General features: G+C 41.2%; 1 protein-coding gene across 1 annotated transcript in view; it reads left to right on the forward strand.

Moving 5' to 3' along the window:
• Window positions 1–17,693, forward strand: part of LOC128646018 (cadherin-1) — a 135,193-nt gene that overhangs the window by 84,586 nt on the left and 32,914 nt on the right. The window contains exons 10-11 of the mRNA XM_053699410.1: window positions 3,389–3,630; window positions 3,886–4,028. Coding sequence (XP_053555385.1) covers window positions 3,389–3,630; window positions 3,886–4,028 — 385 coding nt within the window. The remainder of the gene's footprint in view (window positions 1–3,388; window positions 3,631–3,885; window positions 4,029–17,693) is intronic.

Below are 17,693 nucleotides of genomic sequence, written 5' to 3' on the forward strand. Positions count from 1 at the left end.
AAATGCCTCATGCTATGAAACTATTGTCACATTAGATATGGATGATCACTTGCTTCCTTGTTGGCAACTCATCTTATTCTGCCTCCTGCATCTGAGCTGATCATGTTGACTGTAGACCATTTATTTATTTCTAATATTATTTAGATACATCTTTGTATAATGAGTTGTGCTGTTTTAGTCCTTTGTAGGTTCATTTGATTATATTTGATAGCTTATTGTGGTTTAATATAATTAGTCAATTATTAAGCATATCAATTCTGTTTACTATCCAGAACACACTGATCAAATATCAAACATATGGCTGACTTGACTAGCCATTTTTCATCTGTCCTGCTAGGTGTGCGAATTATGATGATGTAAAATTTCATTATATGGAATAACTATTAACTGATTACATCTACTAATACTCTTTGGATACATTGGGCTAATTTTGATTAATTTTGAACCCTCATTGGGAAACACCATGACACGATGGGTAAGCTGACTCTGGTTACCAGCTTTGGTGTTGCTGTGGTTACGGTGGCAGCTTTTTTAGTTTTTTTAGTTTTATTATTATTATTATTTTTATCACATTATTTTATCTTGTTGGGCATAGGTATGACATAATATTCCACTTTTTAAAAAACCTAAGTTATCAAACTCTTGTATATTATACATTTATTAATGGATTTTACATACGATTCCTTACCCTATCATCAAACAGTTATTGTATTATTGACGTGTAGCTTATCCAATTATCACTAGATGACTCTCACTTCTGATAGGTCGTAGGGAGTCATGTGCTCTAGTGACGTTTACCGCTATCTCATTTTGCTATAGACATTTTACGAGCACACATAGCTATAGCGGTTCTTGGGACACAAGTGCCTAACATCGAGCGTATTTGTTATTTATTACCAAATTGGAAATGCGCCCTCACTGAACAAGTTCTGCTTAATCTGTCACCATTGTAGTGCACGATTTGCTTGATATTCATTCCCATAAAGATATACCACTGATATTGTGTTAAAATATCCGATGATCCTATCTCTATCTGCCTATCCACCTATTGGTTACTGTTACATTCAGGAACCTAACTAGTTGCTAAGCAACCTGTAGTATTGACACATCGTGTCCAGTCATGCGCATTAGGCATCTTGGGACGCCGTCCTCGACAAATGCTTAGTTTTAGCAACATTTAGCAATCAGTTTGCAACATTTTATTACATACATTCATCTCCTCATAAACATTGGGATTTATTATAGTCTTTGTTATTCTCTCATGTACGCCACCTAAAGACTTAGTACAATTTGGCCTATAACAAGGTATGCAATTATGATTTTATAATTTTTGTTTATATGATAATGATATTATGTATAGACCATTATGAAATCTAATACGAATAACATTAACTAGTAAGTTGTGGATGAATTTTTATATATGTGTTTTTTTGTATATTGTATAATTTGATGACATTTTGTATTTTCTGATTGGCTATGAAGTTAAGTTATATCCTGCACTATCTGATTGGTTATGAGGGTATGAACGATTAAGTTGACCCCTCCCATCACCACCTGTTCATTATCACCTTAATTGATTTTAAAGTATATCTAGCAAGTGTTCAGTAAACATTTTATGAAGCCTGATGAAACAGCCATTGGCTGAGAAACGCGTTGCCTGTTATTATATTTATTTTTAAATAAAGTCAGTTTTAGTATTTGAACACTTGCTGCTCCCTCTCTTTGGGATTTTTATTGCCTTTTTGTCTGAGGATATTCATCACTTTGACCATCTTGGGATCCTGTGAACCAGTACTTCTTTTCTGGATGCCTTGCCATAAGTCTGTTGGGTGACCAAATTGATCCCTTCATGCTCCCATAGCATCAAAAGAGGTGCTTTATACATTGTGAGTACCACTCTTATCATTATCTGAGTTTGTTCACTTGTACCAACAATACTAGGCCATATAGGCACTTGTGTCTTTTCTCTGTCCACATAGACATCAGATCCTGTGCATGAAGTTGGTCTTCTGGGTGACCGAATAGATCCCAGACTGCCCCTATAGCACTAATTGAGGTGCTCTTCTAAATGTGAGTTTGTATCTCATCTTAAAATCTACAAAATTGGACCAAACAATATTGGGCCATGTGGCGCTTCTGTTTTTTCTTCTTTTTATAGATTGCTGTTCCTGGATCCTGGCCTGGATCTTCACAGATAGCTGCCATTTTTCCTCTCCAGAGACTTTTAATACAATTCTATTGCCTCTTCATTGTCCTCTAAAGGCATTGTTACACACTTATAACTTTTAATCAATTGTTATATTCCTCTACTGTATAACTTTATTATTTTCATCATTGTATATTTGTTTTTGAGATATATATATATATTTGTGGTTTTGTGTATGTGTATATGGATGTATATACATGCATATATGTGTGTATATATATATATATACAAATAGATGCTGATTATAAACTTCACCAGTGTTATTAGTTTGTGATTGATAGCCATTCACAACTGACACCACTAGTAATTATTTTTTATATTCACTTATTCACTATACCTCTTTTATTATCACTATAACTCCTGACACATTAGAAGACTGAGTTCTCACTGTTACTATTTATCACCTAGTATTTGTAATAGGGCGCCCCCTCACTTTTTTGAGGAACAAAATTCAAATGGCTCCCTTTTGACAATCCAGGGCATAGACCATGTCCCTAGGCACAGGAGGGGAGGAGACAGGGAGAGACTTTTAGACCAAAGGGAAGTGTTTTGGATTTTTAATCTCAAGACCAAGCACCCCTTTGGTCTAAATTCAATGGATCCAACAATGGATGTTGATTTATTTCACAAAAGGTTTATATGGTAGTTTAATATTATTTGAAATCATATTATGATATATAGGAGTTTGCATTTCCAAACCTTTGGTACTCAGGGTAGCATACAATCCTTATTCTAATTCAATGATGCTATTTATATTTCAAAGATATATTTTATATGGTATAAAAATAAATATTTGCCTTGACTAAAGTGAAGATCAATTAACTATGCCTTTAAATAGATCACTCCGGTACAACACAAGTTATGCCAGTGAACAAGGGCAGACATTAGGCCCGAAACATGTTTGGCTGTTGTTGTTCGTACTTGGTTACAGGCTTGTAACCGAATTCTCATGTTTTTACATGCAAAAGATTTTAATGTTTTTTTCAGAATAAAGTTTGTGATATATTTAAAAAAAAAAATTCTTCTTTTTTGGTCCAGAGATATATATATATATATATTTGGAAAAATAAATGCAATTATTTAATACATAGCTATAACATAAGAGTATTTTTAGAGTGTTCCTTACCTTTTTAAAAGGTGTTTTTAACAATGACAATACTAGATTTGTTTTTCTTGTTGCAGCCATTGGATTTTGAGGTGAAGAGCCAGTACATACTCTCTATCACTGTGACAAACGTTGCAAATTTTTCGGTACCACTGACAACCTCTACTGCAACGGTAACTGTGATGGTGCAGGATGTTAATGAAGCCCCTATATTTGACCCAGCGGTAAAAAGAGTTAATGTTAATGAGGATCTGCCCAGTGGTCAAATAGTTGCTTCCTATACAGCTACGGACCCAGATAAGACAAATCAGAATATAACGTAAGTTAGAATTTGTATTAAAAATACTAATATATAAACAGATTTTAAGATTCTGTATTTATTATTTTAAACTTTATACATCAGTAATATAGTGATTAACTCACAGCTGTGCAATATTCATAGTATCACCTCTGTTTCTCCATATCTAATTTAGGTCTCATGGTAATAAAGCCAACTAGAGGCCATTTTGTGGTAACCACTAATTTCTGTTTCATTTATCTACACTGGCTAATTAATGTATTCTGCTCCCTACAGTTATAGCATTGGGAATGACCCAGCCAACTGGCTTTCTGTGAACCCGAGGAATGGAATTATTACAGGAAATGGTCAATTGGATCGGGAATCGCTGTTTGTGCAGAATAGCACTTACACAGCAATAATCATAGCTACTGACAGTGGTAAGTCTTAAATAATTGTCACAATAGCTACGTTTCAATGGTTAAAAGGACAACATTGAATACAGTACAAAATGGCTTTATTGATTCAGCATACTCCATACTCAAATTTTCTGTTATGGAAATGAAAAAGCAGCAACATGTTAAAGAAAACAACAATATCTGTTTAAAATTTAGTTAAACTAGCAGGAAGTCCATGTTTGTGTATAAGTGATACCTAGGTATATATTGCTCAAGTCCAACAGAAAAGTTGGTTTATTCAGTACAAGAACATAATTTTTTTCCTTCATAAAAGAAAGGACTGAAACCAAAGGCTTATGCTCAGTGGGAGATGCTCTTGACATCTCTAGGAAATGCGTTAAGTCTTTTGGGGAGTTGCAAACTCAATTTGGACTGCCGCGGGCCCACTTCTATGCCTATCTACAGATGAGGCATTACGTGGACCAGCTTATTAGAGAGGACCCACAATTCTGGGAGCCGCACATATTTAATGTGTCAGTGTCTGCTTTTAAGCTTGGAAGTTTCTCTATCTCGGGTATTTACAAAACACTGCTGAGCCATATTGAATCTAAACATTTAGCCCTACTAGAGAATAGATGGAGAGGCCACTTGGAGAGGGAGGATCTTCCAGAGCTAATCCAGCGCAGTGTTGACAATGCTAAAAGAGCAACGCTGTCCATGACGTTGAGAGAGTCCCAGATTAGAATGCTGCATAAAGATTACATTATACCACGTAGGCTAGCTAAATGGAAACATGGGGTGATGAATGAGTGCAGTAAGTGTGGGATTGGTGACCCGAACTTTCTTCATTACTTCTACACCTGCCCACGAGTTCACCAGTTCTGGGGTAGAATAGCCTTATGGATCACAAGGGTAGTTAAAATCAAGGTCAAGATAGAGGTGGAGCAAGTCTGCTTTCTGAATTGGGAGGAACAAGACACTAGACACACCTCATTACTCACCACTATGATTTTGATTGCCAGAAAGGTTATACTGAGAGTCTGGACCGAAAGTGCTGCTCCCACCTTTACTGCATTTAAACACAACTTGCATAAGCAATTACTTACTGAACAATTAGACACCAAAATGGACACTGACAGAAGGCTTAGACACTTCATTACTAAATGGCGGAATTACATTGAAACTCTAACCTTGGATTCACAAAAACAATTATTGCTCCCATTTGCGCATACTGAATACATGTTGACGGCCTCTTTAAGGGGAGAATGGACATTCCTACAACAGACACGAGGGGGCGGGGGGGGGGGAGAGAGAATAGCACTATCTAGGATGATGAGACCGCTCTCTGGCCCCTATTCCCTCCTGCTTACCCCCTTCCCCTGACCCTTGTAGACCCTTTGGTGTGTGAATGGATCATTTTTTTTTTTTTTTTTTTTTTCTCTCCCTCTCTTCTTCCGGACCGCACAGTATAAATTGAAGCAGCAACCTTATAAAATGCTGGAAATGATTGCACATAATTGCTAGGCGTAATTGTTGGTGGTTAATTTATGTTTAAAGGGGGTGGGAATGGGAAAGGGAAAGTTATTGTAATAAAGAAAACCTGTCATAGAATAACTGTAAAAACCAGAAAAAGGACCTGAGAGATTGATATATAACATTCTTGTATTTTGCAACAATTTAAATTCTGTTGTATAAGTGCCTATTTACTCATGAAAACGTTGTCTTGGATGTAATGACCTAATTGTACTTGTGCAATATCTCTTGTCCTCAATAAAACAGAATTTAAAAAAAAAAAAAGAAAGGACTGAAATTAATTTAGAAGTATTTGGTTTTAAATGGAGCATAGAACATTTTTAAATACAGTGTCCCTATGGAACAGAGAACATTCTTGAGTAGAGTCACTTTAAAGCAATGTTATAATATACCTGATATTATAAAAATCCTATTAGCAGCTAATTTTAACAAGCTCAGAACCTTTTATTTCTCTTGTTAAGTGTATCCAGTCCACGGATCATCCATTACTTATGGGATATTAACTCCTCCCCAACAGGAAGTGCAAGAGGATTCACCCAGCAGAGCTGCTATATAGCTCCTCCCCTAACTGCCATTACTAGTCATTCTCTTGCACCCAACGAATAGATAGGATGTGTGAGAGGACTGTGGTGATTATACTTAGTTTCATACCTTCAATCAAAAGTTTGTTATTTTATAATAGCACCGGAGTGTGTTATTCCTTCTCTGGTAGAATTTGAAGAAGAATCTACCTGAGTTTTTCTATGATTTTAGCCGGAGTAGTTAAGATCATATTGCTGTTTCTCGGCCATCTGAGGAGAGGTAAACTTCAGATTAGGGGACAGCGGGCAGATTAATCTGCAAAGAGGTATGTAGCAGCTTATTATTTTCTGACAATGGAATTGATGAGAAAATTCTGCCATACCGATATAATGTAAACTCAGCCTTAAATGCAGTAGCAGCAACTGGTATCAGGCTGTCATGTATGTATATTTTACACTTCAGTATTCTGGGGAATGGCACTTCACTGGAATTATACTGTATGCATAAAACTTTAGCCTAATTTGCAGGGACTAGCAACAGGCTTTTTAATAACACTCAATTTATTAATGTTAAACGTTTTTTGCTGGCATGTAAAATCGTTTAATTTTCTGAGGTACTGGGTGAAAAAATGTTTTGGGCACTATTTTTTTCCACTTGGCAGTCGTTTTATTTAATTTATGACAGTTTACTGATCTCTCTCACTGTTATGTGTGAGGGGGAGGGGCCTTTTTTGGTGCTTTTGCTACGCATCAAAAAATTCAGTCAGAAGTTTATTGTCTTCCCTGCATGATCCGGTTCATCTCTACAGAACTCAGGGGTCTTCAAAACTTGTTTTGAGGGAGGTAATCACTCACAGCAGAGCTGTGAGATTGTAGTTGACTGTGATAAAAAAAACGTTTATTTCTGTATTTTTTTTTTTTTTTTTTTCTGCTATCAGGGTTAGTTATCCTTTGCTAATGGGAGCAATCCTTTGCTAAAATTGTGTTTTTTACAAAGATTTGATGCTATAACTTTTCAGTTTATTAATTTTCAACTGTCATAACTTTTTCTGTGCTTCTTATAGGCACAGTACGTTTTCATATTATAGTAAATTACTTGAAAAGTATTTCCAAGTTGCTAGTTTATTTGCTAGTGTGTTAAACATGTCTGATTCAGAGGAAGATATCTGTGCTATATGTGCTAAAGCCAAAGTGGAGCCCAATAGAAATTTATGTACTAACTGTATTGATGCTACTTTAAATAAAAGTCAATCTGTACAAATTGAACATATTTCACCAAACAACGAGGGGAGAGTTATGCCGACTAACTCGCCTCACGTGTCAGTACCTGCATCTCCCGCTCGGGAGGTGCGTGATATTGTAGCGCCGAGTACATCTGGGCGGCCATTACAAATCACATTACAGGATATGGCTACTGTTATGACTGAAGTTTTGGCTAAATTACCAGAACTAAGAGGTAAGCGTGATCACTCTGGGGTGAGAACAGAGTGCGCTGATAATATTAGGGCCATGTCAGACACTGCGTCACAATTTGCAGAACATGAGGACGGAGAGCTTCATTCTGCGGGTGACGGTTCTGATCCAAACAAACTGGATTCAGATATTTCAAATTTTAAATTTAAGCTGGAAAACCTCCGTGTATTACTAGGGGAGGTGTTAGCGGCTCTGAATGATTGTAACACAGTTGCAATACCAGAGAAAATGTGTAGGTTGGATAAATATTTTGCGGTACCGGCGAGTACTGACGTTTTTCCTATACCTAAGAGACTTACTGAAATTGTTACTAAGGAGTGGGATAGACCCGGTGTGCCGTTCTCACCCCCTCCGATATTTAGAAAGATGTTTCCAATAGACGCCACCACACGGGACTTATGGCAAACGGTCCCTAAGGTGGAGGGAGCAATTTCTACTTTAGCTAAGCGTACCACTATCCCGGTGGAGGATAGCTGTGCCTTTTCAGATCCAATGGATAAAAAGTTAGAGGGTTACCTTAAGAAAATGTTTGTTCAACAAGGTTTTATATTGCAACCTCTTGCATGCATTGCGCCTGTCACGGCTGCAGCAGCATTTTGGTTTGAGTCTCTGGAAGAGACACTTGAATCAGCTCCATTAGATGAGATTACACACAAGCTTAAAGCCCTTAAGTTAGCTAACTCATTTATTTCAGATGCCGTAGTACATTTAACTAAACTTACGGCTAAGAATTCCGGATTCGCCATTCAGGCACGCAGAGCACTGTGGCTAAAATCCTGGTCAGCTGACGTTACTTCTAAATCTAAATTGCTTAATATACCTTTCAAAGGGCAGACCTTATTCGGGCCCGGGTTGAAAGAAATTATCGCTGACATTACAGGAGGTAAAGGCCATGCCCTGCCTCAAGACAGAGCCAAACCTAAGGCTAGACAGTCTAATTTTCGTTCCTTTCGTAATTTCAAAGCAGGAGCAGCATCAACTTCCTCTGCACCAAAACAGGAAGGAGCTGTTGCTCGCTACAGACAAGGCTGGAGACCTAACCAGTCCTGGAACAAGGGCAAGCAGGCCAGGAAACCTGCTGCTGCCCCTAAGACAGCATGAATCGAGGGCCCCCGATCCGGGAACGGATCTAGTGGGGGGCAGACTTTCTCTCTTCGCCCAGGCTTGGGCAAGAGATGTCCAGGATCCCTGGGCGTTAGAGATCATATCTCAGGGATACCTTCTAGACTTCAAATTCTCTCCCCCAAGAGGGAGATTTCATCTGTCAAGGTAGTCAACAAACCAAATAAAGAAAGAGGCGTTTCTACGCTGCGTACAAGATCTTTTATTAATGGGAGTGATCCATCCGGTTCCGCGGTCGGAACAAGGACAAGGGTTTTACTCAAATCTGTTTGTGGTTCCCAAAAAAGAGGGAACTTTCAGGCCAATCTTGGATTTAAAGATCCTAAACAAATTCCTAAGAGTTCCATCGTTCAAAATGGAAACTATTCGGACAATTTTACCCATGATCCAAAAGGGTCAGTACATGACCACAGTGGATTTAAAGGATGCTTACCTTCACATACCGATTCACAAAGATCATTACCGGTATCTAAGGTTTGCCTTTCTAGACAGGCATTACCAGTTTGTAGCTCTTCCATTCGGATTGGCTACGGCTCCGACAATCTTCACAAAGGTTCTGGGTGCTCTTCTGGCAGTACTAAGACCGCAAGGAATTGCGGTAGCTCCGTACCTAGACGACATTCTGATACAAGCTTCAAGCTTTCAAACTGCCAAGTCTCATACAGAGTTAGTACTGGCATTTCTAAGGTCGCATGGATGGAAGGTGAACGAAAAGAAGAGTTCTCTCTTTCCACTCACAAGAGTTCCCTTCTTGGGGACTCTTATAGATTCTGTAGAAATGAAGATTTACCTGACAGAAGACAGGTTAACAAAGCTTCAAAATGCATGCCGTGTCCTTCATTCCATTCAACACCCGTCAGTAGCTCAATGCATGGAGGTGATCGGCTTAATGGTAGCAGCAATGGACATAGTACCCTTTGCACGTCTACATCTCAGACCGCTGCAATTGTGCATGCTAAGTCAGTGGAATGGGGATTACTCAGACTTGTCCCCTACTCTGAATCTGGATCAAGAGACCAGAAATTCTCTTCTATGGTGGCTTTCTCGGCCACATCTGTCCAGGGGGATGCCATTCAGCAGGCCGGACTGGACAATTGTAACAACAGACGCCAGCCTACTAGGTTGGGGCGCTGTCTGGAATTCTCTGAAGGCTCAGGGACAATGGAATCAGGAGGAGAGTCTCCTACCAATAAACATTCTGGAATTGAGAGCAGTTCTCAATGCCCTTCTGGCTTGGCCCCAGTTAACAACTCGGGGGTTCATCAGGTTTCAGTCGGACAACATCACGACTGTAGCTTACATCAACCATCAGGGAGGGACAAGAAGCTCCCTAGCAATGATGGAAGTATCAAAGATAATTCGCTGGGCAGAGTCTCACTCTTGCCACCTGTCAGCAATCCACATCCCGGGAGTGGAGAACTGGGAGGCGGATTTCTTAAGTCGTCAGACTTTTCATCCGGGGGAGTGGGAACTTCATCCGGAGGTCTTTGCCCAAATACTTCGACGTTGGGGCAAACCAGAGATAGATCTCATGGCGTCTCGACAGAACGCCAAGCTTCCTCATTACGGGTCCAGATCCAGGGATCCGGGAGCGGTTCTGATAGATGCTTTGACAGCACCTTGGACCTTCGGGATGGCTTATGTGTTTCCACCCTTCCCGATGCTTCCTCGATTGATTGACAGAATCAAACAGGAGAGAGCATCAGTGATTCTAATAGCGCCTGCATGGCCACGCAGGACTTGGTATGCAGATCTAGTGGACATGTCATCCTGTCCACCTTGGTCGCTACCTCTGAAACAGGACCTTCTGATCCAGGGTCCCTTCAAACATCAAAATCTAATTTCTCTGAAGCTGACTGCTTGGAAATTGAACGCTTGATTTTATCAAAACGTGGTTTTTCTGAGTCAGTTATTGATACCTTAATACAGGCTAGGAAGCCTGTTACCAGAAAGATTTACCATAAGATATGGCGCAAATACTTATATTGGTGCGAATCCAAGAGTTACTCATGGAGTAAGGTTAGGATTCCGAGGATATTGTCTTTTCTACAAGAAGGTTTAGAAAAGGGTTTATCCGCTAGTTCCTTAAAGGGACAGATTTCAGCTCTGTCCATTCTTTTACACAAACGTCTGTCAGAAGTTCCGGACGTTCAAGCTTTTTGTCAGGCTTTAGCTAGGATCAAGCCTGTGTTTAAAACTGTTGCTCCACCATGGAGTTTGAACTTAGTTCTTAATGTTTTACAGGGGGTTCCGTTTGAACCCCTTCATTCCATTGATATCAAGTTGTTATCTTGGAAAGTTCTGTTTTTAATGGCGATTTCCTCGGCTCGAAGAGTCTCTGAGTTATCTGCCTTACATTGTGATTCTCCTTATCTGATTTTTCATTCAGACAAGGTAGTTCTGCGTACTAAACCTGGGTTCCTACCTAAGGTGGTCACTAACAGGAATATCAATCAAGAGATTGTGGTTACATCTTTGTGTCCTAATCCTTCTTCGAAAAAGGAACGTCTGCTACACAATCTAGATGTAGTCCGTGCCCTGAAATTTTATCTACAGGCAACTAAGGATTTTCGACAAACGTCTTCCCTGTTTGTCGTTTATTCTGGCCAGAGGAGAGGTCAAAAAGCTTCGGCTACCTCTCTCTCCTTTTGGCTTCGTAGCATAATACGGTTAGCCTATGAGACTGCTGGACAGCAGCCTCCTGAAAGAATTACAGCACATTCTACTAGAGCTGTGGCTTCCACTTGGGCCTTTAAGAATGAGGCTTCTGTTGAACAGATTTGCAAGGCTGCAACTTGGTCTTCTCTTCATACTTTTTCCAAATTTTACAAATTTGACACTTTTGCTTCTTCGGAGGCTGTTTTTGGGAGAAAGGTTCTTCAGGCAGTGGTTCCTTCCGTATAAAGAGCCTGCCTGTCCCTCCCGTCATCCGTGTACTTTAGCTTTGGTATTGGTATCCCATAAGTAATGGATGATCCGTGGACTGGATACACTTAACAAGAGAAAACATAATTTATGCTTACCTGATAAATTTATTTCTCTTGTAGTGTATCCAATCCACGGCCCGCCCTGTCACTTTAAGGCAGGTAATTTTTCCATTAAACTACAGTCACCACTGTACCCTATGGTTTTCCTTTCTCTGCATGTTTTCGGTCGAATGACTGGTAATGGCAGTTAGGGGAGGAGCTATATAGCAGCTCTGCTGGGTGAATCCTCTTGCACTTCCTGTTGGGGAGGAGTTAATATCCCATAAGTAATGGATGATCCGTGGACTGGATACACTACAAGAGAAATAAATTTATCAGGTAAGCATAAATTATGTTATTTCTCTGGGTTCGATCTTGGAGCTTACTGAGCCACTAAATTGTGTGTATGCTGGAGAAGTTTGTGCATAGTTTGTAATGGACCATTTGCAGCTACAGTGGTATTGGGCATGAGAAAGCTTCTGGTCTTAAAGGGACATAAAACCTTTCATGATTCAGTGTGTATCTACTTCTCTTATCAAATGTACTTTGTTGCCCTAATATTCTTTGTTGAAAATCAGGTAGGTAGGCTAAGGATCGTGTCGTGTTTGGAACATCAGGTAGGCAGGCAAGGATGCTTTTAAAAAATGTATACATGCTGCCATCTCGTATTTATAAAAGCATTTTTGCAAAACTGCTGCCATATAGTTCTCCAGACACGTGCAATTCTACCTACTTAGGTATTCTCTTTTAACAAAGAATACAATGAGAATAAAGAAAATTGTATCCTATCTGAATCATGAAAGCAAGTGTCTTGGATTTTCATATCCTTTAAAAGGGATAGAAAGGTCAAAATTCAATTGTGTATGGGTGCCTTTAAATTTCAAATAGAAACATTTTTGCAATATTCAATGCAATATAATACTTCCATTAACAAAAACAAACATTCTAGTAAACATTATTAGTGGATCTTGGACTTCCGTTGGGAGGAGCTAGAGGAACACGCTGTGTGTAGCTTGCTCCCCAAGAGAGCTCGTCCAACTTCCTCCCTGGTCTCTATCCGCTGCTGGCATGGACACGCGCCCTAGGATAATCTGTCTATAGCAATCTAGACCCGACCACAAAGTCCCATATAGCTGTCCGAGGCTCAATACGCTGAGCCACAACTTCACCCTAAGCCAGGACTCTGGCTATTTCTCCACTGGGCCATACAAGCTGCTGGAGCAGCAACGCTCCCTAGAGTACTGCCCTGCATAAACGATGGCCATCTCCAAGGAAGGAGTCGGTTCAACACTCGTCACAGAACAGATGCTATGCTACCTCTAAATAAGAGTATACTCCATTGGACTACTCTCTGCATTTTTAATCTGCACGGGTGGCGTGGAGGCTATCGTAGCTGACGTCACCTACTACACTGCCGACAAGGGGAACTGTTCCCCTAACACTACCTGGGAGATTGCTTGCTACCTTCTGTGACCCCCTGTATTGCATCTTTATGTCAGGAGGCGGAGCTGACTAGAGGTAACCGGACCCCATAGCACATCTGGCTTTCCTTTTTTTGGTGTCCTGTTTCCAAATTATCCCATATGCTGCATTCACGCCCCAGACAGGGCTTCTGAATGTGTAGCTGGCTTATTTCGAAGAGACACTCTGGGAATCTGTTATGGTAAGCCACACCATGTTCTACTAACTTTGATCCTGTATGTTATAAGGGTCCCAGCGCTCTCAGTAGCAGTGAAGATCCTGCAAGGTAGTCACAGCCTCTGTTAGGCTAGTATTCTGCTGCTTAGTGCTATCAAACTGTGCTATATAAAGAACTAGTCCTAAAGCCTGTTCACACGGGCCTTTTTTGCAGTACAGTGGTCCCACCCCTTGCACTCTCTCCCTCCCCCTCTCTTTTGCTCTCTCTCTCTCCCCCCCTCTCTTTTGCTCTCTCTCTCCCCCTTCTCTTTTGCGCTCTCTCTCCCCCCTCTCTTTTGCTCTCTCTCTCCCCCCCTCTCTTTTGAGCTCTCTCTCTCCCCCCTCTCTTTTGAGCTCTCTCTCTCTCCCCTCTCTCTTTTGCTGTCTCTCTCCCCCTCTCTTTTGCTGTCTCTCTCCCCCCTCTCTTTTGCTGTCTCTCTCCCCCTCTCTTTTGCTGTCACTCTCCCCCCCTCTTTTGCTGTCTCTCTCCCCCCTCCATTTGCTGTCTCTCTCCCCCCTCCATTTGCTGTCTCTCTCCCCCCTCCATTTGCTGTCTCTCTCCCCCCTCTCTTTTGCTTTCTCTCTTCCCCTCTCTCTTTTGCTTTCTCTCTTCCCCTCTCTCTTTTGCTGTCTCTCTCCCCCTCTCTCTTTTGCTGTCTCTCTCCCCCTCTCTCTTTTGCTGTCTCTCTCCCCCTCTCTCTTTTGCTGTCTCTCTCCCCCTCTCTCTTTTGCTGTCTCTCTCCCCCATCTCTTTTGCTGTATCTCTCCCCCATCTCTTTTGCTGTCTCTCTCCCCCTCTCTCTTTTGCTGTCTCTCTCCCCCTCTCTCTTTTGCTGTCTCTCTCCCCCTCTCTTTTTTGCTGTCTCTCTTCCCCTCTCTCTTTTGCTTTCTCTCTTCCCCTTCTCTCTTTTGCTGTCTCTCTCCCCTTCTCTCTTTTGCTGTCTCTCTCCCCTCTCTCTTTTGCTGTCTCTCTCCCCTCTCTCTTTTGCTGTCTCTCTCCCCTTCTCTCTTTTGCTGTCTCTCTCCCCTTCTCTCTTTTGCTGTCTCTCTCCCCTCTCTCTTTTGCTGTCTCTCCCCCTCTCTCTTTTGCTGTCACTCTCCCCCCTCTCTTTTGCTGTCTCTCTCTTCCCCTCTCTCTTTTGCTGTCTCTCTCTCCCCCTCTCTTTTGCTGTCTCTCTCTCCCCCTCTCTTTTGCTGTCTCTCTCTCCCCCTCTCTTTTGCTGTCTCTCTCTCCCCCTCTCTTTTGCTGTCTCTCTCTCCCCCTCTCTTTTACTGTCTCTCTCTCCCCCTCTCTTTTGCTCTCTCTCCCCCCTCTTGTTTGCTCTCTCTCCCCCCTCTTGTTTGCTCTCTCTCCCCCCCCTCTCTTTTGCTCTCTCTCTCCCCCTCTCTCTTTTGCTCTCTCTCTCTCCCCCTCTCTCTTTTGCTCTCTCTCTCTCTCTCTCTCTCTCTCTCTCTCTCTCTCTCTCTCTCTCTCTCTCTCTCTCTCTCTCTCTCTCTCTCTCTCTCTCTCTCTCTCTCTCTCTCTCTCTCTTTCCCTCTCTCTAATCCCCCCTCTTCTGCTCTCTCTCTCCCCCCTCTCGTTTGAGCTCTCTCTCTCTCCCCTCCTCTCTCTTCCTTCCCCTCTCTCTCCCCCCTCTCTCTCCCTTCCCCTCTCTCTCCCCCCTCTCTCTCCCTTCCCCTCTCTCTCCCTTCCCCTCTCTCTCTCTCTCTCTCTCTCTCTCTCTCTCTCTATCGCTCCCCCCCCCTCTCTCTCTCTCTCTCTCTCTCTCTCTCTCTCTCTCTCTCTCTATCGCTCCCCCCCCCTCTCTCTCTCTCTCTCTCTCTCTCTCTCTCTCTCTCTCGCTCTCTCTCTCTCTCTCTCTATCGCTCTCTCTCTCTCTCTCTATCGCTCTCTCTCTCTCTCTATCGCTCTCTCTCTCTCTCTCTCTCTCTCATCTCTATCTCTCTCTCTCTCTCTCTATCTCTCTCTCTCTCTCTCTCTCTCTCTCATCTCTATCGCTCCCCCTCTCTATCTCTCTCTCTCTCTCTCTCATCTCTATCGCTCCCCCTCTCTATCTCTCTCTCTCTCTCTCTCATCTCTATCGCTCCCCCTCTCTCTCTCTCTCTCTCTCATCTCTATCGCTCCCCCTCTCTCCTATCTCTATCTCTCTCTCTCTCCTATCTCTATCTCTCTCTCCTATCTCTCTCTCTCCTATCTCTATCTCTCTCTCTCTCTCTCCTATCTCTATCTCTCTCTCTCTCTCCTATCTCTCTCTCTCTCCCTTCTATCACCCGGCCACGCCCCCTTCACGACAATTCACACCCGGTCACGCCCCCTTCACACCGGCCACGCCCACTTCTGCGGCAGATCAGCTAGGGACTCAAAGGCCAGGTGTGTTTGTCCTCGTGCTGTCTCTACTGCGCATGACAGCTTTGGACAAACACACTTGGCCTTTTATTATATAGGATAAGCTGGGGTTGGTCCCTAGAAGACTGTTCCTATAGATTCTGTCCTGCATTATACTTACTCCTCAGCAAGGTTTGAACAGTTGTCTGTTGCAAGTATTCCAACTGAACTATCAAGCACAAATTGGCTTATTCCTCTGTATGGGAGTCTAAAGCATGCTTTGAATTTATATCCAACCATTACTCTGTCTTTCTACATGGGGGCTGAGAAGATAGGACTATGTAAACTATGCATGATTACCAAATATTGCTATTCTGCCTTATCATCTGACCCTCTGAATAACATATATATTTTAGAATATCATCATACTCTTTGGTTTAGGAGGTTTTCTCTTACTCTAGTTTAAGAGTTATATCGTGATTTGCTGGAAAAAGACCTGTTTCCTCCCTTTTTGTTCTCTTTTTGCGGCATGGTTCACTGGCATTGATATTGCCTAAATTCTACTTTTGTATTTATACACCTATATAGATGTATTGTGTTTGATGTAATTTACTTCTCCGTTGGGAAGTATTTTGTGAGGAGGAGGTTTAGGGTCCACTAACTCCCGTACCGATAAAAAGCTCCACATAATCTTTTTTTTTTTTATTCTATCAATTATATATATATATATATATATATATATATATATATATATATATTTAAAAGATTCATTTTTGTATATCATTTAGTGCTCATGGAAAGATTTATAACTACGACTAAAGTTAATTCACCTACCATGCCTGCCAAACAAAGGGGAAAAAAAAAATCGCCTCTCAGATGCTACTCCTATAGTTTCAACTGAACATACACCCCTCAGGGTAGACCTACAGCCTATAGTTGAACAATTTGAACTCCTAAAAACACAAATGCTAAGCCTCTCTACAGAAATAAAGCAATTTTCTACAAGAATAGGTGAAATAGAGAACCGTGTTTCTGAGGTAGAGGATACTCTCAATAATCAAGCACATATTTCCACTGAACACAATAACATTATTAGATTACCCCAGACAAAAATATTCAACTTAGAAGACCACTCCCGTCGTAACAACTTAAAGGTTATTGGCCTCCCTGAAACTAGTGAGTTATCTGATTTATTACACTTTGCGGCACATTCTCCCCCAAATTGTGGGTGCCCAGCAGTTAAATACTCAGATTTGGTATTGATCGGGTCCACAGAATAGGCCCCCCTAAAATAAATATCAATGGGCGGTCCCTAAACAGGCCAATAATGATACGCTTACTTAATTGTCAAGACAAAATGAACATCTTAAGGTCATACAAGAAAGTGGATAGGGTGCTAATGGGGGATGTTAAAATCTTACTTTTTCGGGATTATTCCAGTGATACTGCACAGAGAAGGAGGCAGATGGCACCTTTCTGTACAAAACTCATAGAATCAGGTTATAGGGCCAAACTCCTCTATCCAGCCAAAATAGTTATAGAGGAAGAGACAGGTATTGCTAGTCTGTCTAATCAGAAAGAAGCAAAAGATTATTTTATAAAACAGAATATATCATTAACATAAACCAAGGGTAAACTATCCTTATATCGTAGACTGAAAGGAATGGTCTGATGGCTTTACTGGCTTTTTCTTTTCTTTTTTTCATTATTTTGTGTGTGTGTGTGGGGGGGGGGCCCCCTTTTGCCTTTTTATATACATGTTTCTTGTTCAGATATGGGCGCTGAGCCTATGACTTAGAGATGAGGAATGATATTAAATGCTTATCGTGGAATGTAGGGGGCATTTCATCTCCTAGCAAGAGGAAATTAATAGTTAAACATCTAGGCAAATATAAACCAGACATAGCCATGATCCAAGAAACACATTTAAAAAATGGATGAAGCTAAGAAACTCCAAATTAAATGGGTAGGAGAGGTGGTGGCCTCTGCATGCACAAAAAGGAAAAGAGGGTTGGCCTTTTTAATTAATAAAAATCTTGTATATAAAATTTTAAAACAAGAAATGGATGTGGAAGACAGATGGTTAATC

The sequence above is a fragment of the Bombina bombina genome, chromosome 1, assembly GCF_027579735.1.
Source record: "Bombina bombina isolate aBomBom1 chromosome 1, aBomBom1.pri, whole genome shotgun sequence".
Taxonomy (NCBI): domain Eukaryota; kingdom Metazoa; phylum Chordata; class Amphibia; order Anura; family Bombinatoridae; genus Bombina; species Bombina bombina.